Source organism: Pseudochaenichthys georgianus, chromosome 12 (assembly GCF_902827115.2).
Source record: "Pseudochaenichthys georgianus chromosome 12, fPseGeo1.2, whole genome shotgun sequence".
NCBI classification, from domain to species: Eukaryota; Metazoa; Chordata; class Actinopteri; order Perciformes; family Channichthyidae; genus Pseudochaenichthys; species Pseudochaenichthys georgianus.
The window spans coordinates 10,619,218-10,641,533 of record NC_047514.1 but is presented as its reverse complement, the minus strand read 5'-3'; the positions used below and the strand labels follow the sequence as shown (position 1 = coordinate 10,641,533).

The following is a 22,316-nucleotide window of genomic DNA, read 5'->3' as shown; positions in this document are numbered from 1 at the left end:
ATACCATTGCTCGATTCAAACACCATCTCCTATCTTTAACAAAAAGAAAATATAAATCCTACATTGTTTATCAAACTTTGTTCGGACCATGATTTTTCCAGAGATATTATATATATATAAAAAGTATATTAAAAAGTAAGTAGAATAAAGGGAAAAATGTCTGATTGGGCTTATGCAAGAAGTTATTGCCTAATTTAAAATCTATTTAAGCAAATGGGATGACATTACTTTGTGTTCGTAAAAGGTTTATATGCAGTTGTCCTTGAGAAATCATAAATGGTTAAACATCATTAAATGCATTACACAGTTTGCCTTGACAAAACAGACATGTATGACCTTGAATTGACGTGATCAGCTATACAGACTATGATGATTCTTTTGTGTCAAGCTTTTATTTAACAACTTACATTAAGTTTGTATGTGCAAGTATTTTGGGACACTGCTGGCTAAGGTGTCTTCTCTCTAACTAGAGTGAATACCTTAAGGCTTTCGTACCAACTGTCACCAGCACGGAGACCCTAATGTGGTCCACGAAGCACCGATCAATCATGTTGACTGAACCACAGAGCAGAGCTAAAATATTAAAACCCAGAGCCAAACCCATGCTGAGTGGACACCTGTGATGGTGGCTGCTAGGCAGCTCACAGCAAAATACACCAACTGCCCTATTTAGTCAAACTTTTTGACACTGTGAAACACACTAAAGAGTAGTAGACAACTCATTTAACAATACATGAAGACATGACAGCCTCAGCCTAGCTGTCGGTTGTTAGCAGGTGCAGGAGCTGGATACTTGGCTCAGGAAAACCACTATTCCTGATTCATGCCAGCCATCACCAGTATAGTAAGTGCTGCACCAGTATTATATAATAACTGGCTGACATTGAACTTGTAATCAACTGAGATACAATAGCTCTTTAATACCAGAGTGGCTGAGTGGGATGTGATCTTACCGCCTCCCACGAGTGTCAAAACAGCTACAAATATCATTCATAAATAACTTGAATTGTCAGAAAATGTGTCCAGGTAAACTGTATTTCATGATTCATTTTAATGATACTGTCACCAATAACATGACATGCCCTGAGTGGTTATCGTTGTATTTCAAATGTTGAAGGAACAGTCATACTAAAGACTGAGAACAAATATTACATTATGACTTAATGAACTGTTTCCCTGACATTTTCAAACCAGTGCTTAAAAATGATGAAGAACCTGGTCTCAGTAGCATAGAGAGACACTCTGTTGTATTGCAGTCCTCTACCACCCTCCTCTGGTACTTACATCCAGGATGGAGTGGATTCAAAGAAGAAAGATTATTTAAAGGTCCCATGTCATGGCCATTTCTACTGATCATAATTCCATTGTTGAGGTATACTAAAATAGATTTATATTGTGCAATTTTCCAAAATCACATTGGTTTCTCATACTGCATCTCTGTATAGTATGTGTATTCTCTCTCTGTCCTAAACGGCTTGTTGGAGCGCATTTGTATGCGGATGATACTGTGATGTACTGTGCAGGTCCCTCCATTAAGGAGGCTGGTGTTAAATTACAGGCTGTTTTTAACATTATTCAGACTCAGCTCTCTGAGCTTAAGCTTCTTTTAAATGTTGATAAAAACCAAGGTAATGCTCTTTTCTAAAGCTAAAAAGACTACAGACACTGCTTTGGATATTGTTACTATGCAAGGACAAGTACTCAAAGTGGTTACCTGTTATAAATACCTAGGTATCTGGCTTGATGATTGTCTTACTTTTAAACTTCAGGTCATTAATCTGCTTAAAAAGCTGAGGGTTAGACTAGGTTTCTTTTTCAGAAGCAAGTCCTGTTTCTCTTTTGAAGCCAGGGAAAGGCTAGTCACTGTGACCTTTTTACCTGTGCTGGACTATGGTGATTTGGTCTATATGAATACACCTGCCAATTGCCTGGAAAGGTTAGATGCCGCCTATCACAGTGCCCTGAGATTTGTTACTTACTGATCACTGTACCCTGTCTGCCAAGGCAGGTCTGCCTTCACTAACTGTACGGAGGCTCAGTCATTGGTACATGTTCATCTATAAAGCCATGTTGGGTAAACTACCTTTTTATATCTGCTCTCTGATCTCTCGACGAATTGAAAGTACTTATTGCCTGAGATCTCATGATGTTGTTTTATTAAATGTGCCAAGTGCTAGGACTGTCTTAGGGAAGAAAGCTTTTAGTTGTGCAGCTCCACTAAATTGGAACAGTCTGCAAACATGTTTAAAATTGAGCACTTTGGTTCCCCTGCATCATTTTAAAACTCGGCTGGGTGACATGCTGTTTGATACTCATGGTACCTGTCACTGTAAATAGAGTTTGTAAACTGTACCCTGTACATTATGTTGTATGTCATCCTTATTGTTATTCTGTTGTTATTATGTTACATGTGTAACTAATGTCCTGCAGGTCACCCTTAAAAAAGAGATCTTTTGATCTCAAGGGGCTTTCACCTGGTTAAATAAAGGCTACAAACAAACAATGTAAAGAAACATACATATAATCAACTGCACAATGCTATGAAATGTACACTGGAATAATGTGATTTAAATTCATACCACATTCTTTTTTGTTGGAATTGTGAGCACATTTGTCATTTCCACTGAACTGTGAAAGGACTTACTTAAGGACACTATATGCTAAATACGTTTTTTCAGAAATGCATGAACCCATTCAATCTCATACAAATAAAAAATTCTAAGAGAAACATACAAATAATGGGACTGAAGGTCTGGTGTTGAACACTTTGCTCCACAGCCAATGATGATTATGATGATGATTATAATAGTCCTTCTTTCCAACTAGTGGTGAGTTAAATACTAAATTAGTTGTGAGGGCACCATAAAAAAGGTACATTAAGGGACTATGAAGATTTCTCTTAATATTATAAAAGGAGGATTGGTTTTCTTAATATTGTGGGACACATTTTACATACTAGAAACGCAATACCGCTTGTATTTTTTACTTTGTATTGGCTCATTGGGCATTCCTAGTGAGCAGTATAGTGAATTCAGGTCAAGGCTGTCTGAAACACACTAAAACTGCACTGCCAAAAATTGCCATTTGTATTACTTTGTCAAGGTTTACCCCATTTATTTGTTATAACATACAAACATATCATATAATTCTAATGTTGTTTGTTATCTCAATGACTATATCCAAGTCTATGCAGCAATATATATGTTTTCTTTCTTACGGCACACATAGCGTCCAAGCACACATGCACGTTTACTGTATCATAACATCATGTAACCTAGCAAAACACTTTAAAAACGCTTGACCATAAACTGTGTAAATAAAGCCATGGAGCCTGCCGTCTGACGTCACAACTACAGCTGTAGTGGCTCCGCGCATGCGCACTGTTGCAGAGGCTCGTCGCCGTCTGCTTTGTTGGGACCATCGATGCTACGACTTTTGCCGTGTCAGCTGTGAATTGCACGTACATAACGGGAATATTCACAATATGTTCTCACTATTGGACATTGTACGCTTGTTTTGAGTGCACAGCCAGCGTTTGCTTTGCCGTATTTACGCTTCAAACCGCCTCAGACGACAGAAGACAGAAGACAGGAACCCCTGCCCTGTATATAAACAAAACGCAGCGAGCTGCCTTTTTTAAGGTGGCAAGTCAGAGACAGCTGCAACAACAAGGACTCCGATTCTCTTTAAGTTCGCTCACTTCGTGTTGGTCGCGTCGACAGCGATGGGAAACACTATACAGCTTTGTTAGGAGTTAAACTCCATTACGTGTGCGTGCTAACATGAGAGAAGAGGACAGTTTGTTGTCAGGAAGGCAGCTCCTGGCGAGTCTGAGAGGGGGTGAATATCCCTGCTGCTGCCCCTACTTGACAGAGGAGAAAGGAGCACTTGATATCCAGAAGGCTGACCTGAGGCCTCCTGGTCATTCTATCCTCCTGTAATCAGTAGAAAAAACACAATTTGGCACAATATGGAGACGGTGGGGAAATTTGAGTTCAGTCGGAAGGACCTAATAGGACATGGCGCATTTGCTGTCGTCTTCAAAGGCAGACACCGAGAAGTGAGTATTTTCCTTGACTTTTATTGGTATTGCATACAAATACATACACTTACCCGTCCATTGCAAACATAACGAAATAAAAGGTAGCTTGGATGGTTTGGTTCTATTGTTATCCGTGAATCTCGTTTAATTGGCCATCTGTTGTATTTGTTTTCATTGTACGGCCTTAAGAGCCCTGGGAGCACGGACAGGATGTTCCATAAATAATGACAGGCAGTTAATGAAGAAACAAATAAAATACTTTTTATATGAATGCAAACACCGTCTCTTAATACATGGACATTTCCTTTGTGATACTCTTTATTTTTTGTCTGGTTTGGCAGATGATGCACGTCCTTAATCCTGGCTAAATATAGAGCAGCAGGCACTTATTGTTTCCATTAGAAAGCTCCACACTGAGACCAGTAAAGAATATGATGAGACATGTCCTAAACCTGGAAGGAAAGAGTATACATTATAATAGCTTTGCATTCATTTCATTACACAGTGCTAATGCAATATTTCACATCTGCTAAGTCAGATAATACACCCACGGGGAAATATAGGCCTGTCTTCATTAGTAAATTGGCTCACAGATCAATATTTCATCCATAATAACAGATGACTATGGCATCTAATAACCCAGATTGCAAGGCATACATAATGCAAAACATTAGAACATGCCGTCAGTTGAGGAAAAACACCGGCAGGGAAGTTGCATTTGGTTGTGGGAAATTATCTTTCTTTTAAAAATGACCCAATCTATCAGGAACATTGAACTAATTTACTGTATGAACTGACAGAAGCTGACAGTTGTACTAGTGCAGATCAGTAGCTCTTTATATACCAAACAAAGGTGCAGTGTAACAAATACAGCACATTATGTGTTGCATTTATTTGACCAAAAATGTTGTTTTGTGTGTTTCCTTCTAGAAGCATGACTGGGAAGTGGCAGTGAAGTGCATAAACAAGAAGAACTTGGCCAAATCCCAGACACTGCTGGGGAAAGAGATCAAAATACTGAAGGTAAATCAGAAGTAAAGCTGAAATGATTTATCGTTTGATCAAATCTAAATCCAAAACTAGCCAAACGTGCAGCTTCTCAAATATCTAGATTTAATTGTTTTCTTCATCATGGACTGATAGTCACAAAACAGGATTCCACTTTGGACTTTGGGATCATTTTTAATGGGCATATTTTACAATTTACCAACATTTAAAACCGAGTGATTAATCTAGGAAATAATGTGTATTCTGATGGATGATTATAGTAGACCATGAACTAGCACCTGTTTGTTTGAGACCACATTTCTTAGACCTGATCACTTTCTGTCCTCACCAGCAGGGGTTTATTTCTCTCGTACTCTGCCATTTCAAGGTTCAAAAAGTATTTGTTAATACAACATTTTAGTGGAGCTGGAAAGATGCCTGATCATGACAATCTCACTATATGGAGATCTCACAGTGACTGTACAAGTCAAAGTTAAACATGTAAACAAAATAAACAAACGCCATCCAGATATTGATTTTCAGTGTGTCATTTTCTGCAGGAGCTGAAACATGAGAACATTGTTGCTTTGCTGGACTTTCAGGTATGTTTGACTACAGTTACAGATGGTATCAGGCTGATTGCACAGTGCTTAGGCCTGCGTTTGACTACATGATTATCACACCTCTTATTGTCCCACTTTCCCTTCCAGTGTGTGCTCACCAAACAGAGCAGATGGGCTGTTGGATGTTCCACATGACCCACTTCTGTCTCATGCAGCTTGAACAGTTTTGTTTTCCCTTCTTGTTAAATGAGGCTTTGCAACATTTGTTTGTTCTAAAAAAAAAAACGCTCAGGCATGTTTCAGTTGACTCTTTGGTGTAATGAATATCTTTGTAAAGGTTGAGTTAATATTTCTGACTTTGTGGTCTGTTGAGCATCTTGCGTGTTGACATTTGGGTTGCACAGTAACCAACATCGCAATATGGACTAATGCAATCACCAAATCACACAAAGTGCAATATTCATACAGGCAAAATATGTGTCAAATTATTAAGATTTAAATAAAAGTCGTGGCTTAAAAAACGAAATTCATACTCCTACGACTTACAAAAATATCTATGTTTGGTACAGATCCTCTTAAATCACACCATGATCATTTTACATATATCCTTCATTGATAATGAGAATAATGATGCAAAAATGATCAATACCCCCAATATTTGTAAATCATACCTTAATTTCCATAATGATTCATCACAATTAGTTATTTTTTATAGATCTTAGTTGACCTTCTGTCTACAGTCAAATGGGCTCTCTGCTGTTCTCCCTGACTTTCTGGGAAGTGTAGCATCTTCACATTTTACTTGCCTACTTATTGAAACAGACATGTAGCTGCATTTTCCAGACACGAGCCAGATGCCTGGAGGAGGTGTTAAGCTCCAATAAAACCTATGCATGTGTACATGTGCAGATATTAATACTCCTCTCAGCTCAGCGCCAGACTAGGCAGGTGTTGCATCGTAAGGTGATGAATAAGAATTCACAGTCTCAGCCATGTTCTCGCCTGCAGCGTAGAAACCAGTGTGAAGCTCACAGTGACAACACCTGTCAGATCATTTAGACATCGCAACCCAGCTCTGAGGCTAATACGCTGCCATCTGCTTAAAGAAATCTGCAGATTATTCTTATTGTAACATCTGACAAGACTACATTGTACAATGAGATGTGTTGCAGCAACATACCTCCTGTTGCATTACTGTCACTTTTGATACATTTTACATACCGGTAGTTGCTGCTGTGTGTCACAAGCTTTGATATATTGCAGTTATATTTACTTTTGTTTTTCTTTGGAAAATATGTTTTTGGGGGGCTTTTAGAAAGGAGGAGAGAGGGGGGATTACATGCAGCAAAGAGTCATGGGTCGGCTTCGAACCCAGATCCAAATGGGCTTTATTCATGCATTTTTATCTCATGAAATCTTATATTTAAAACCCTACATTAAGTCTGGATGAGAGCAGATATTGTTAGCTTCATTATGTGATTAGTTTCACTGCTTTCTAATTGAACTTTCATCCTTATTTCCTTTAATCAGAGGCCTTAGTCATCATGCAAAATAGGTTATAAAACAGTTAAGACTGATGACGCATGCATTTATATGCTGAGCACTACTAGCTCCAGTCACTTTGTAGCATCTCCCAAGGGCCTTTTATTAGTAGCTCTAAGAAAAACGTTGCAAGTGGTTTTAATGGCAAAAGTATATCCCTCTCTTATCTCTACACCAGGGGTAGCCAACACGGTGCCCGCGGGCACTTAGTCGCCCGTGGGTCATGTTCTAAAAATATCTCGCAAAGCAAATTCAAAATGTATAAAATACACAAAACAAAAAGGAAATGTAAGTATACAGCTCCCTTTCATCTGAGTGTTGAGAGCTGTATCCAAATTCATGTTGTGCTCAAAGTGCACCAGATTGATGCATTTAACTTCAACATACATACATACATACATGTTCTTTTAGTAAACACTGAAAACGCAAACAGCACACAAAGGTTAAAGGTCAGCATATAATAATGTTAAAATGTGCTAAACTGCAAAAAACAACAAAAGAGGAGTAAAAGTAGCCCCCGACTTGTTTTATTTTTTTTAAAGTAGCCCTCACCCTAAAAAAAGGTTGGTGACCCCTGACCTACACTGACTCACAGTGGCACCTCTCTGTCGATGGGAATTTTCTGAGCCAACACAACAGTTTGTTGTTGCACCGCAGACAGAGTGGATGTTCGGAGCAGGGCATCGTGTTAGCTAATTAGGTCAGGAGGAAAGTGAAAACACTGGACGCCAGAGACATGTATTTTACTTTGCTCTACATATCTAATTGTCTTTATCTAAAACGACTTAAAATGTGGTTTCGGAGTCAAATAATGGTTTTGTTGAACATTATAGAACCAAACATATTTTACTTCCTATTTTGTAGGTTTTGTGCAAGAGCAAAAAATCCCCCAAATTATCCTTTTTTGACTATATAAATGATAATAATTATAAAGATGTTCTGCTTTTTCATAGGCAAAGGGTTAGGGAAAAACATTTGTTATTGTTATAAATGAACAATAATGCAGGTAGTCGTTATGTTACCTAGTAATGTTTTATTTAGATGAACAATTTCACACTTAGGGGAACAGACTAAGACTTTGCTGTCTATCTGAGGATACTCCACCTTGTGAAACGGGACCTGGCTTTCTCAGTATTGTAAAGCAAGTCCTAGCATAAGATGAAGATACATTTCAAAGGAAACACCAAACTTTTAATCACAACAGAAGTTTGCTGTTGCGTTGCCACCCTGTTGGAGTGACAGCCAGTAGAAAGCGGGTGTTTGGTCGCCGTCCAGCTTCAGTAAGGCCAAAGACAACCAATTTCAAAACGCCTGACTCAGCAGAACTATAGAAAACATGCTGGCCTCTGACTGGTTGACTCGACATGATACTGAGATGAGGTCAGAGCGAGGGTCCGCAGTCATCTGTTGCCATGTGATAAGAGCACTTTTCAAGCAGCCACTGTTTTTATTTGACACAACTTCTGCCCGGTTGTCTGAGGATAGAGGGGAATTTATAGTTGCTGGAAACTCTCAACCACACAAATGTGCAATATAAAAAAACATCCAAGTTTTTAGTAAGTAAATAGCTTATTATTGCTGTGGGAGCTTATGAGTTAATTTTTCTTCAGTCACTGCTTCTCACTGTCTCTCACTCGCTCATGATTGTTTGATATGTCTGTCAACAGCTGAGCCAACATCTGATTCACCTTTTGGCTCAGTATGAACGTAGCAGAGTAGATTGTTTTCATATTTCTTCAGGCATGCTTTCTTTTGAATTTGCTCCAAACGTATGCTATAACCACAGACAGTGTATTTTGTCCAAGTGCCAGATAGATCTACTTTTAAAAAACGTAGCTTTTTTTATTATAGCCTGTCTTTCTTTCTCAATGTCAGTTTTTCTCTAAGCAGTTTTTTTTTGCAACCCTGGCTGAGCACAAGTAGCCTCTGTCCCCTCCTTTGTCTGTCCCTGACATGTGTTTTTTACCCTGCTCTCTTATCTCTCCTCTATTTAGGAAACTGCCAGCTCAGTGTACCTGGTAATGGAGGTAAGCTGCTGTGCCGTTTGGCTTTGTTTGCTCGGCGCTGTTCTGTCTCAGCTCTGACAGGCCATGGGCTATAATTAGCCGAGTCCTCGGGCATTAAGGGGGGGGTAAACGTCTGTTAGGTCAAACAGCCCAATGCTGCTCGGTTTTTCACTGCATAGATGTTACAAGTAATATACTGTGAATCTTGTAACTACTGCATTATGAATGTTTGAGCTTCCTGGTTGCCATTTGAATACCAGGAAACAACACACACAACTGTCAACATGACGGTTTGTTTATTGTTGCTTTATACATACTGATCATTCCCAAAAGGCATGGCGAGAAGAACTTTCTGTCATGCTAGATCTTATTGTTCTGACATTTAAGTATTTTAAACTACACCGATCATACTATTAGTATTGATATATTTTTTGTTAACCCTGCTTGGGTTGTCTGTAAATGCATGTTGTCAAGATCCATGTAATGTTTGTCACCTAAGAAGAAAAACTTGCTCAGACAGAACAACAACAAAACCCCTGGCATGCTGAAATGGCTCACACTGCATGCCAGATGCATAATATTCAAAATGTAGAGTCCACATTATAGTCTAGTTGCCAGCACAGCGAACCCGGAAGTGTTGAGTACACCAACATTTTATGATATAAATATACAGTACGGGTCCCCAGCATATAGAAACTATAGGTTACTTACGTAACCCCAGTTCTCAGAGTAACATGAAGTGAGATGTCTCACGATGGGCTGCGCCTCATCGCGGAGCAAACCGAAGCATCAATCTCATTACGCCAATCCTGATTGGCTGGTGATCTTGACGTCAGCGTCAGGGGAAATCACCCCCTATAAGTAGCTTGCGCCACAACGCATGCGTCATCCAAAATAAGCACCTCTTCTCGCTTCACCATAGCAAGGAGGGCCGTCTGGTGAGACATCTCACTTCATGTTACTCTGAGACTGGGGTTACGTAAGTAACCTATAGTTCTCATTCATAACACTCTGTTCAATGTCTCACTATGGGATATTGTAGCTCCCGTATTGCCATACGAGCTTATCTCAAAAATCGCCAACCGATCAGAATTTTAACAGGTAGGACTCCGACTCGACCAGGTGCCCAGCACTGCTTGAGTCAACCTGGGAGTAGAACGCCCAGACTGTTAAAAGGCGGACACAAGTGAGCAGCGAGTAACAGCTCGCCGCTTGCACCAATGTCTTGAAAGGGAGACATCCTGAACAGAGCCCAGGATGCCGCCAGACCCTGAGTCAAGAGAAAAACTCGCGAACCCGAGGGTCCCTGCGAGCTCTGACTTGTACGGGCCCTACAGCAATTGCCTCCACAATCCAGTGGGAGAGCCGTTGCTTAGTAACAGGCTTACCCTTGTGAGGGTTAGCCCAGGACACGAAGAGTTGGTCATTAAGACGAAGCTCCTTTGATCTGTCCATATATGTGTGTAAAGCCCGGACTGGACACAACAGATCCTGCTGCTGCTCCCCGGAGGAAACCAGCGGTGGAGGAAATGCCTTAATGTCAATTGGGGTACACGAACCAACCACCTTTGGTGTAAAGGCAGGGTTGGGCTTCAACAACACTCTCGTTTGCCCTGGGGCGAACTGAGTGCATGAGGGATGTGCAGACAGTGCATGGATATCACTGACCCGTTTAGCGGATGCCAGGGCCAGTAACAGCACTGTCTTGAGTGACAGATGTTTCATGTCCGCTCCTTCCAGGGGTTCAAATGGGGTCATTTTGAGCCCATTTAAAACCACTGCCAGGTCCCATAAGGGCACCAGTGACCTGGAAACAGGGAGGAGCCTGCGAGCCCCCTTCATAAAACGGCAAACCAAAGGATGTTGGCTAGCCGTCTTACCCTCAAAGCCCACATGGCATGCAGCAATAGCAGCCAGGTACACCTTGATTGTGGAGAAAGCTCTGTGTTTATCGATCAAGTCCTGTAGAAATGATAAAATCACCCCGACAGGACATTGAAAAGAGATGTGCCCAGACCCGGCGTCATGGGCGGGCCCCATGGGGCCGGGCCCGCCCATCCAGGATTTGGGCCCGGCCATCCAGGATTTGGGCCCGCTGTTTTAATCAGGGCTGAATACAACATTTTAATTGTTTTATTATTATGTTCAGTGGCGGCGCCAGGGTATACTTGGGTAGGCTACACCCATACCAATAAATGGCTTAGCCCCACCATGAAAAATGATTTTAAAGTAAGCTAAATAAAGTCCGCGAACTCGCGCGGAGTAAATTGCACAGACAGTAGTAAGATTGATTTCAGCAGTCACTACGTGAAAACTTTTGTCACGTAGTGATCGTCTTCTCAATAGAACATCTTTGATAATGTCTTCTGGCCAATCAGAATCAAGATAACGACGTGGTGTTGTTGCAGGTTTTGCTGTAGTTACAGTACATCTCTATATACATCGATACAACATTACGTGTTGATAGAAATCAACACGTAATTAAATAAGACCCCACGGTTTGATGATTGATGTGTGGGCTGTCTTTCATTTTGACACACAGAACAATGGGGGCAATCCACCCTTATCCACAATGTAAAGTCATTCACAGCCTCTTCTCTCTGCGAGGAGCAGCAGGTTCAGCTTTCAGAACACAGTAACAAAAAACTAAAATGGCATTCATTTGTTTAAATATGTCGTGGAGTAATAGATTTATTTATTTTTCTTCTCAAGAGAGTACCAGAATGTGTATTTTATGTTAGTATTTCAAAAAATCTCCTGGGGGAGAATCTCCCCAGACCCCCCTGCAGGCGTTGGGTTTTCAGCATGTCAGCTCTTTCACAATTCAGTTTTCCCGGGAAATGTAAGTTTCGGGGTGGGCCCGCCCTGGTACATCAAATGCCCGCCCAGAGACGTATGTCTGCCGCCGGGTCTGGATGTGCCCTTCTTGAAGGCACCACTCCTCAAACACCCTCCACTTACAGTCGTAAAGAGACCTGGTGGAGGAAGCTCTCGCACTCTGAATAGTGTTTATCACCTTTTGAGGGAGTCCCACTGTATTCAGATTGTACCACTCACGGGTCAGGCCCATAGTGCCCCGCGCTCTATGGGCGCCTAACAGTGCGTTTAAATCGTGCATTAAAGAGAACAGCTGTCATTGAGCATTTTTTCTTTATGCAAACAGATTTAACGCGGCTCTGCCGTAACGCACCCACAGCGGACTCACGATCCTTGGATGAGGAGTCCAGTCTGCATAGAGTGGTGGACCTCTGGACAGTAGTTCTGTCCCGAGGTGCATAACTCCCGGTACCTGTGTCGCTCTCAGAGAGAGGAGACGTCTGCCTCTCCAAGGGATCAGTTTGTGTGCCAGTGTGTGTGACTGGGGACCACGCAACCTCCCTTGGCGGTTCATACACGATATCGTGTTGTCTGTCCTCACGAGGACATGGTGTCCTCTGAGAGACGTCCGTGGTGACCACCTTCCGTGAAAGGACAGCACCCGTAGGCGCGTCCCGCACTAGAAAAGTCGGGTGTAGTGCCACTACGCATTACATAATAACCAATACTAGTTTAGTTTTATTATGAGCCCCATGTTGAGCGGGTGCTTTACGAGGACATTTGTCTGCGTAATCTGACTCTGCTCGGCGGGCATTATAGATAAAACCCTTCTTTCTAGGAGAGAGAGAACCTCTCTCTCCAGAATATGGGTTGACTCTCTCTGGGCTTGTGAAAACAGATAAAGTATAACTGTTTTGAGAAGCCCAGGCAGATTTTGTGAGTATCTCCTGCTGTATGCTCCTTAGAGCCAGCTGAGATGTCACGCTTACGGCTCCAGCCGGCACTGCGCATGCGCGTGACGGTGGAGCCCTTACGACCCCATCCGGCACTGCGCATGCGCGTGACGGTGGTGCCCTTAAAGCTCCAGCCGGCACTGCGCGTGCGCGTGGCGGTGGTGCCTTCACAGACCCGTCAATAATCCGTCTTTTGAGAGATACCGTAGCTGCTCTCAAAAGGGGAAGAATTGGCGGGCTGTTTTATTGATTTTCTTTTCATTTTTTGAGCTGCGTCCTCGGCCTGAAGCCTGGATGCGTCAGAGATGTGCTCTGAAGCGAGAAGAGGTGTTTGAATGACGCATGCGTTGTGGCGCAAGCTACTTATAGGGGGTGATTTCCCCTGACGCTGACGTCAAGATCACCAGCCAATCAGGATTGGCGTAATGAGATTGATGCTTCTGTTTGCTCAGCGATGAGGCGCATCCCATAGTGAGACATCGAACGGAGTGTTATGAATGAGAACTGCCGAATGCTAACTTGCATATGTTGGGCAATTTGCACAATGAGCATAAGCTGTGTTAATTGAAATGAATGGCATGTAAACAAATATAAAAAACAGATTTTGGACAATTTTGCAGTGGTTTTGGGGGTTATTGAAGAGTCCATTTCTGACATTTTCAGGATCAGTAATGGCAGTTTTAACCAGAAAGTGGCCATAATTGTTCTCTAGGTGGGCTTATTTTAAACAGCATGAATAGTGTTGCGACTATTTGATATAGAGAGCACAAAATCAACATTATTATCTCTACCGTGGACAATAAAAAAAAAATCACAATCTGTCCAATCCAAATGATCCAGAGTCCCCTAAATCTTCCAAATCGAGAGTACAAATATTGGCATTTTCTTGAAAATGTCAGAAATGTACTCGGCATCCTCAATTTCCTCACCTCAAACCAACAGTTTAGGTCATTTCCACAGTAATAACGACACAATGTTCAAGTTGTTTAGTATTTTTAAAGAGAGTTTCAAAATGCTCTTCAGGTCAAATGTATATGCAATTTCAGATAAACATAAAAATATAAACATGCTGGTAAACAACAGTACCAAAGAAACAGATCACAGAGGTAGAATAGCTTGAAATGAACAGCAATGACATTTCTCATACTCCTATTCATTATTATCTCCATTGTTTCATGCTTATCTCTGGTTCTTAGAAAAGGAAATGACTTGTGAGGCAGCCTTTCAGAGCCCCACCTTTCATAACACCCTCTCCTAGCCTCAGTCCTATTGATGCTATGAAAGAGAGCGAGGGTACACATCTGTAAACGCATCACTCTTCAGCAAATCACTGCTCGGATCTCTTTTGCTTTATAGTTTCCCTCTCAGCCCTCAGTGTTACCTGTGTTTACTAATGTTGTTCCTTTTCTTCTCCCTCTCCTTCATTTCCTCTTTATCTCCTAGTACTGCAATGGTGGCGACCTTGCTGACTATTTACACTGTAAGTAGTACATCTATTAATCTACTAAAAGCGTCGGGTGCTTCTCAGTAGAACAATCAATTGAACTGATGGTGAAAGTGTCGTCTTTGATGCTCGTCGACAACAAAGTGGTTTCGTTCTGTATGAAAAACAGTTTTTAAATGCCACTTTGTATTGTCTCAAAGACAAGATCATAAATCATAACACTCAAAATGCCCAACAGGAGAAAAATATTACATTCCTATAATGAAAAACGCTACACGCAACCAATTATAGCTAAGTACTACAATTATTATCTTTAGACAGGAGCTGCCGGTCAAGACATCAAGTAGTAGTAGAAGAAGAGGAAGACTTTTTTTCAGCTTTGTTATATCTGCCAAGAAGTGCATATAAAAAGGACCCACTTTACTTTAAATAAATAATAATAATAAAGTCTGCCATTCAGCCCATAATTCTTTCCTGTATGATCGCAGAAACCTGCCTTCTTTATCTAAGGCCGTAAATACAGACAGATTTGGTGCTGGAGGAGCTTTGGACGACCTCAGGCTTAAAATAGTCTTTGACATGCTGTGTTATCAGAACACATCTTAAAACTGCCCTGCTGTATTCCTATGTCTTGGCATATATACATGAGACATACTTCACATACACACAGTACAACACCTCTTGCAAATATTCAACACCATGTTAACGCAATGGGAGAATTCTGGTCTACAATTCTGCCTTGGTTTGTCACTTATCATAATTTTCAAAGCTCTGCTTAGCTAGTGCACTCAACTTATCTGTCTGTGTAGGTAGAGTGGTATAAGACATCAACCTCTCAGTGTAGCTGAATAATTGTAGCTCCAGCTGCTAACTGTGTCTGCCAGGTACACAGAGATTAAATAGGGAACACATTCTAGTTATAGCCTCTGCTTGCCTGTTTTTGTATACACTTCCCACTGTGGTCAAAACGTTTTATTCCTGGCCCCAGTCAAGCCTGATTCTGGCTTAAAAAAGTCGCCTGGAAGTGGGGTGGAGCCACAATATAATTAGAAAAATCTATGTAAAAGTCCTCATGTGTCTAGTATAACCCCACCTGCAAAAGTGCTTCATCAATAAATCATGCTGTTCACTTGTAGCATACAAAAGTTCACTTGCATCACCTTGTTTCCCTGCAGCCAAAGGCACGCTGAGTGAGGACACAATCCGGGTTTTCCTGCAGCAAATTGCAGGGGCCATGAGGGTCCTACAGGGCAAAGGCATAATCCACCGGGACCTCAAGCCTCAGAACATCCTGCTCTCCTACCCAGCAGGACGCAAGTCGCACTCCAACAACACCTGCATCAAGATCGGTATGTTCCATGGTGTTAAAGTGTGAGAACAGGCCATCATGCCATGTGAATATTTTGCCACAAATGTTGTTTGATTTGTCAACTTCTTGAGATTTTTCACATTTCAGAGATGAGACTTGTGGTTTCTACATTAGGATTCAATTGGAAAAGCATTAAAAAGGAGCAAAAAAAACCTAATTGAATCTCATGCAGCACATATAAATCCCAGCGCTGAAGTAAAGCTCTTTTCAGGGTATTTTATTGCAACAGGACCTAATAATAATCTCCCCAAGGTAATTGATTCCACCAATATAATAAGAGTAAACTGGTTAGAGAAAATTGATTGGATTATATATATAATTGCACATTTTCCCTTAGCAGTGTTATTCCCCCCCCTGATTAAACACTATTGAACAAACACCAAGACAGATGAACAGATATAATTCATGTGTCATCAGTTGCGAGAATGGCTGATTTGACCCTAAACAAGTAATGAGAAGTGAAATTATCTGAGCACAGAGAGCGAGTGTGTGTTGTTCGGCGGTTTGGAAACCCTGCTGCTAATCCTTAAGCCGTTTACTTCTTGTTCCTTTGGAGAGTATCGATTGCCCTGTGGGAGTGGAGTCACTGCAGAATGTGATTATCCTCACTACTCTGGGAAAACTTGCACATTCACACCAACTCATACTCATTGTGCCCACATTGAAGCAGGTACTGGCACACAGGCACATCCACGGTGGCTGACGGATTACTGCAAGATTATTCTTTTGGTTTGTTAAACAAATAGACTGTATGCTCAAGGATCTTTTCTTTTGTCAAGTATCAAAATGTAATATAATGAGTGACACAGAAATCTATGTAGAGAAAAGCCAAAAGTGTTTTATTCAGCCGTGACCATAGACCGTGACTCACTGGAGGTATAAACTCCAGTGCGCTGCGTTGTCATTCAGATGAATACATATTTTTTTGAAGCGCTTGGGATTCTTATTTCCTGCAACTGTTTCCTTTTGTTGTTATCAGTTTGTGAGTCTCAGCATCTGCACATTTTCCCTCCGCAGCGGACTTCGGCTTTGCCAGGTACCTCCAGAGCAACATGATGGCGGCGACGCTCTGCGGGTCCCCGATGTACATGGTAAGCACTCTTTGCAGGTTATGCAGAGATGGGATGGAAAATAAATGGCAGAATATGCAACGGTTTTGCTTGAGAAAATACAGATTCACTGACTTCTATGTTTTCACTCAGAAAACTGCTACAAACAAAAAAAGGACACTTTGAAGGTGTTATTCGTCCATACAAACTTTATAATTGCTCAAATGTTCCATGTGAAAATGCAGAATGTTTCATTTGAATATCTTAGCCGAAGACAGTCCTTAAAACGTATTTATCTCTGTAATTGTTTATGAAAGCATTCCTAAAGTCTCACAATCCCTTTTTTTTCTTCACCAGGCTCCTGAGGTGATCATGTCCCAAACCTACGATGCCAAAGCTGACTTGTGGAGTATAGGAACCATCGTGTTTCAGTGTCTGATTGGGAAGGCTCCTTTTCAGGTAAACACACAATTACGATCATATAAACGATGAAAGGGAAAAAAGGACAAAAATCTGGATTTCTTTAATGGCCTTAACATTTATGTATGTCTGTTTTGCCAAGAGGACAAAAAGATTGAAATGATGGAAAACAGATGCAGTCGTGTTGAAAATAGTTGCAGAATTAAGTGCACAAAGCCATGCTGAATCATACTCGAACATGTTTTCCATCTTGTCACAGTTTAGTTTATCTAATTTTCTCAAACAGTCTCTCTTTTCTCTCTGGATCATGTGATTGGTTCCAAAAAACAAGCAATTTGCTGCAGCTAACTTTAAGGACGTTAAGAAAGAGGACACACATATTATCTTACAAAATGTCTGAACTTGTCCGGCAGCATTTCTGAAAACTACCAGTAGTTTCTCTTTTTGTTTCATTGACCTGCATTTTAAAACTTTAGCTAAAGTCTATTTACTCAAATGATTGGAGCAGACATTTATTGTTTCACCTCTGACTTCTTTCAGGCTAGCAGTCCACAGGACCTCCGGATGTTCTATGAGAAAAACAAGACTCTCAGCCCCAAGTAAGGAGTAACAGTGAGACGAAAAATATTGTTTATTAATGACAAAAGTTATGGTAAAAAAAATCAAACAAAGTGACATTTATATTTTTGTCCTGCATTGTTTTTAAATTGAACATTTCTGAGGAAATTAGAAACTTTGCTGAGATACAACTTCAGAATAAATGAACCAGGGGAATGTGAAACCCTGACCTAAACATTTCAGAGACCTCATACGCTTTGAAATAGTGTTTGTGTTCCTACAGTGATGTTAACTAAATAAATATGTGTTCTGAAAAGGTTATCATTACATTTTCTTCAGACATACACATCTAGTATAAACGAATAGTAAACCAAGCGAAGCTAGAGTTGTTGCTGTATGTGCAATTACACTTTTCTGTTGTATTTTTTAACCTTTTGAGTTATTTCATGCACAGCAGAACACACTGATTGTGATTTTCATTTGTTTGCAGCATCCCCAGAGAGACTTCAAGCCATTTGAAGCACCTGCTGCTGGGCCTGCTGCAGCGCAACCACAAGGACCGCATGGACTTTGGTTGGTCAATGAAAATTACCTAGACTGCTTATTAAATTAAACAAGCGTAATAAATGTTCCTGTGTACGACTGTATCTATGTACCTATTACTGCGCTGCTTGACTTCCTCCTGCTAATTCAAGTTCTTCTTGTGTTGTTGGTAGATGAGTTCTTTTCTCATCCTTTCCTGGAGGCTAGCTCATCCATGAAAAAGAGTAAGTAACAATAAACAATGCACTTCTTAATAAAGATTTGTTGGAAAATACTCTGAAATACAGGACTATATTGTATATACATAAAATGTATTGCACTTCTAAAGTCATAAACATTATTTATATTCTATAAAAACATGCAAAAAGATCTCTTTCAAAATATTGGAAATAAGATTGAAATAATACCCAGACTGTCACTTCCATATAAGTGATGCTCTTGTCCTGATAAAAGACTAGATCCAACAACATAGTGTGTCTAACATGAAACACCATGGACTTATTACTTCATATTTGCCCTGTAGGCTTGTAGCAGCCAAAATCATATAGAACTAAAACAGATAGTTAACTTAACAGCCGCTGAGGCACTAGTTAGCGGATCTTACGCAGGGCAATGATCCAGGTCCAGACGAGATTCTCCGTTGTGCATTTTATTCCTATAACAAAATACAATGAACAGGTTTCCTATATCTCATTCCTTAAGCCATTCCTATGGCTTTCCCTTATGTAGCTTGAAACACCCTGGTAAAAAACCGTTTGCCTACTAGTGCTCTGGCTCCCACCTCCACCTGTCTCAAATATATACAATTACACCAGGTGCTCTCATCACCCAGTGCCCAAAACATGCCTTCAAAATAAAAGCATAGAAACTACTTTAACTTATGAGACTAACTAAGAATACATTTACAATAAACACTATAAAACAGCAAGAAAATAAATGTTAAACTATTAAATAATATAAAGAGATATATAGCTCCAACAAGGCTTTTCTTGTAAACAAACAACAGTTCTGTTCACATTGAATGTTTCCCACATACAGCTCTCTGCATATCCTTGAGTTTCACGAGGTTGCATTTTGTTACAGCAACTCCTACCGTGTCCATGACCTGCTTCCCAAGCTCCGCCTCGGCCAGCTCCTGTAGCAGCTCCTCCACCTCGCACCTCGCCTCACCACCGGTTAGAGTTTATTATATCTGTATTATCTCCTCATTGTTTGTCTGTCTGTACAAAGGCTCTTCTCAGACTATTTGCTCTTTTCCTGAGTTTATCTTCTAAAGTTTCTCCGTCATTTCTCTGCAGCAGTCTCTTGCTGAGGTTCAGCATGTGCGTGCCAAAGCTCTGACCTCCCCTACCCAGGAGGCTGCTGGTTTTCTCCTCAAGGAGTCCTCTGGAGGGGGCGGCAGCAGCAAGAACTCCTCCTGTGACACAGATGACTTTGTTATGGTGCCTGCTAACTTAACAAGTAAGAACACGTTTATTTATTCCTACTTAAATATCAAATGAAGCTGTGCATAGTCCTATATTATTATTATATTACCTTTTTTGGTCAGTTTCTAAATGTTTTTTTCTGTTTTTCAGCGGTAGAGTTGCCATGTGAGAGTAAAGTTTTGCCTGACAGCTTGATGAACAGCAGGTAAGGAGCAAGCATTGTTTATGCAAAGACTGTCATTATCTGTTTTTTTAATTATTCACTGTAGCTGTGTGACCAATGTTGCAATGTATTGCTTTTTATCAGCTCTCTTCTGGCTTCTGCTGGTCTGTGCAGCCAAGTCAAAACCCCACCACACTCGCCTTCCTACAGCGGATCTCCAAGTCCTATCAGGTAACAGAACAAAGCTCAATGTTTTCCTGTAGGGCAGTGCTTCTCAAAGTGTGGTCTGCGGACCACTGGTGGTCCGTGAGTATATTGGTAACATTTCACATTTGAAATACATTTATTTATTTAAGTTTTCTGCACTCTCGCGGGAATATCTCCGCAATGGAGCGAGCTTAAGTTTGATATAGCCCAGCGCAACACCTTCATCACACATGTTGCCACTTGTTTGTACCATTTTCAGGCGATTTGTAAAAAACGATGTGTTTTTGGATATTTGTGGAGTTAGGTGGTCCGCGAGTGTTTTTTTATTGGTTAAGTGGTCCTTGGTATGAAAAAGTTTGAGAAACACTGCTGTAGGGCTACAAGTGGTAGACACTGTAAGATTTAAACAAAATGGTTGGTAGAAGAAATGGGAGAAGAAGAAGCAACAACGCCTTCTTAAACAGCTAAGAAGATCAAATTATATTATACCTTGTAAATGACATGTCTTTACCTCAAATCATTTCATATCTACTACACACACTTGCAGTGTTTGAAATGTTTTACACACAGTTATTGTACAAGTGTGGGAGTTTTGTCATTAACAGAATGTCTCTTCTCCAAAATATTTGGTGTACTCATTCCTGTTAAAAGTGTTAACCACATAAACCCTCTCATCTCCTGTCTAACAGTTTCCCTCTGTACTCTCTGTTCTTCTCACTGTTGTTGGCAGGCCCAGTGAGTTCTCGGGAAGTAACTACAGTGGCAGCTATGGAAACCACGGTCAGTCCTTGCCTATCCCAGTCCCCACCCAGGTCCACAACTACCAGCGCATGGAGCAGAACCTCAACTCTCCGAAACAGGGCGGCTCCCCACGGTCTGTATCCCCAAACAAGTCCCACTGCCAAATGTATATCTGTATTACCATATCTTAAATTGGCTGGGGTGACTCATAATCTTTTTGTTATCAAATCAAATCAATCAATCTTTTTGTTATCAGGCTGTCGCCACCAGTGCGCCGTTGCAGCAGCGGAAGCTCTTTGGGTTTTGCCCGGCCCGGACCGTCACCACCTTACGGACAAGCAGTAGTTGCAACCAATCGGAGACTTTCCCTGGGAGGAGCCAGACCTTTCCAGCTCTCCCCTCAAGGTAGCACATCAATAGATGCATATCACAGCTTTCTCCATACTACAGTTTTTAGAATTCACTGAGTTGATTTATTAATTTTATATAAATTTACTAGAGAATTATCTGATTTAATTCATAATCGAAATAAGCAATGGTCCTTAGCTAAAAAGTCTAACACTAGTGATGACTGGCTTCTTTTTCGTGTCCTCAGAAATAAATGTTCAGCCCTTTATTAAAAAAGCTAAAGCTGATTACTATCTGAGCTTTACCACAGATTGTTTTAATGACCATTCTAAGTTCTGGAAAATAATTAAATCACTTCAGAACAAGAAGGTTTCTAGTTTCCCACAAAAATTGAAGGTCAGTGATTCTTTTATTTCAGATTCAGATGGTATGTCTAATGTTTTCAATGCTCACTTCAAAAAGGCTGGTCACATTTTTGATGAGCAAAGTCATGACTCTCTAAATGGTCGTACTCACAGCCCTAGTCAAGAGATGAACTCCCCTGTTTTTGATTTAGCCTATTTCTCTGTCTCTGAAGTCTTACAGGGTTTGCACTCAATTGATCCTAAAAAGTCTGCCGGGCCTGACGGCCTCGACCCATTCTTTTTAAAAATTGCAGCTCAGATTATAGCACAACCAGTAATTGATATTTGTAATCTCTCCCTGTCCACTCACACACTGCCAGCTGTGTGGAAGCTAGCTCTGGTATCACCCCTCTTGAAAGCTCGTGATCCTACAGTGTTGAATAACTATCTCCTATCTCAAATCTTTCTGTGTTATCAAAGATTCTTGAGTCCCTAGTTTCTACTCAGCTAAAACGTTTTTTTAAATTCACACAACATCCTTAACCCTATGCAATCTGGATTCAGATCAAAGCACAGTACTGTGACTGCCAGTCTGAAAGTCTTAGACGATATTAAGGCTGCTTTGGATACAAAATCTGTTTGTGTTGCATTGTTTATTGACCTGGCCAAAGCATTTGACACTGTAGATCACCACATTATGTCTAATGTTATGTTGATGTCTCGTTTCAGCCATAATGCCATTTGCTGGTTTCAGAGTTATCTAACCGACCGTACTCAATGCGTCAGGTTGGGT

At 40.8% G+C, this 22,316-nt stretch overlaps 1 protein-coding gene across 1 annotated transcript in view; it reads left to right on the top strand.

The window, feature by feature from the left end:
* The first annotated feature begins 3,397 nt into the window (after positions 1-3,397).
* ulk1b (unc-51 like autophagy activating kinase 1) overlaps positions 3,398-22,316 on the top strand; it is a 32,642-nt gene continuing 13,723 nt past the window's right edge. The window contains exons 1-17 of the mRNA XM_034095745.1: positions 3,398-4,060; positions 4,973-5,065; positions 5,590-5,631; positions 9,129-9,161; positions 14,354-14,390; positions 15,530-15,703; positions 16,741-16,814; positions 17,130-17,231; positions 17,733-17,791; positions 18,241-18,323; positions 18,467-18,517; positions 19,377-19,468; positions 19,592-19,754; positions 19,871-19,925; positions 20,028-20,114; positions 20,821-20,964; positions 21,088-21,236. Of these exons, the coding sequence (XP_033951636.1) occupies positions 3,971-4,060; positions 4,973-5,065; positions 5,590-5,631; positions 9,129-9,161; positions 14,354-14,390; positions 15,530-15,703; positions 16,741-16,814; positions 17,130-17,231; positions 17,733-17,791; positions 18,241-18,323; positions 18,467-18,517; positions 19,377-19,468; positions 19,592-19,754; positions 19,871-19,925; positions 20,028-20,114; positions 20,821-20,964; positions 21,088-21,236 (1,528 nt within the window). The 5' untranslated portion in view covers positions 3,398-3,970. The remainder of the gene's footprint in view (positions 4,061-4,972; positions 5,066-5,589; positions 5,632-9,128; positions 9,162-14,353; positions 14,391-15,529; positions 15,704-16,740; positions 16,815-17,129; positions 17,232-17,732; positions 17,792-18,240; positions 18,324-18,466; positions 18,518-19,376; positions 19,469-19,591; positions 19,755-19,870; positions 19,926-20,027; positions 20,115-20,820; positions 20,965-21,087; positions 21,237-22,316) is intronic.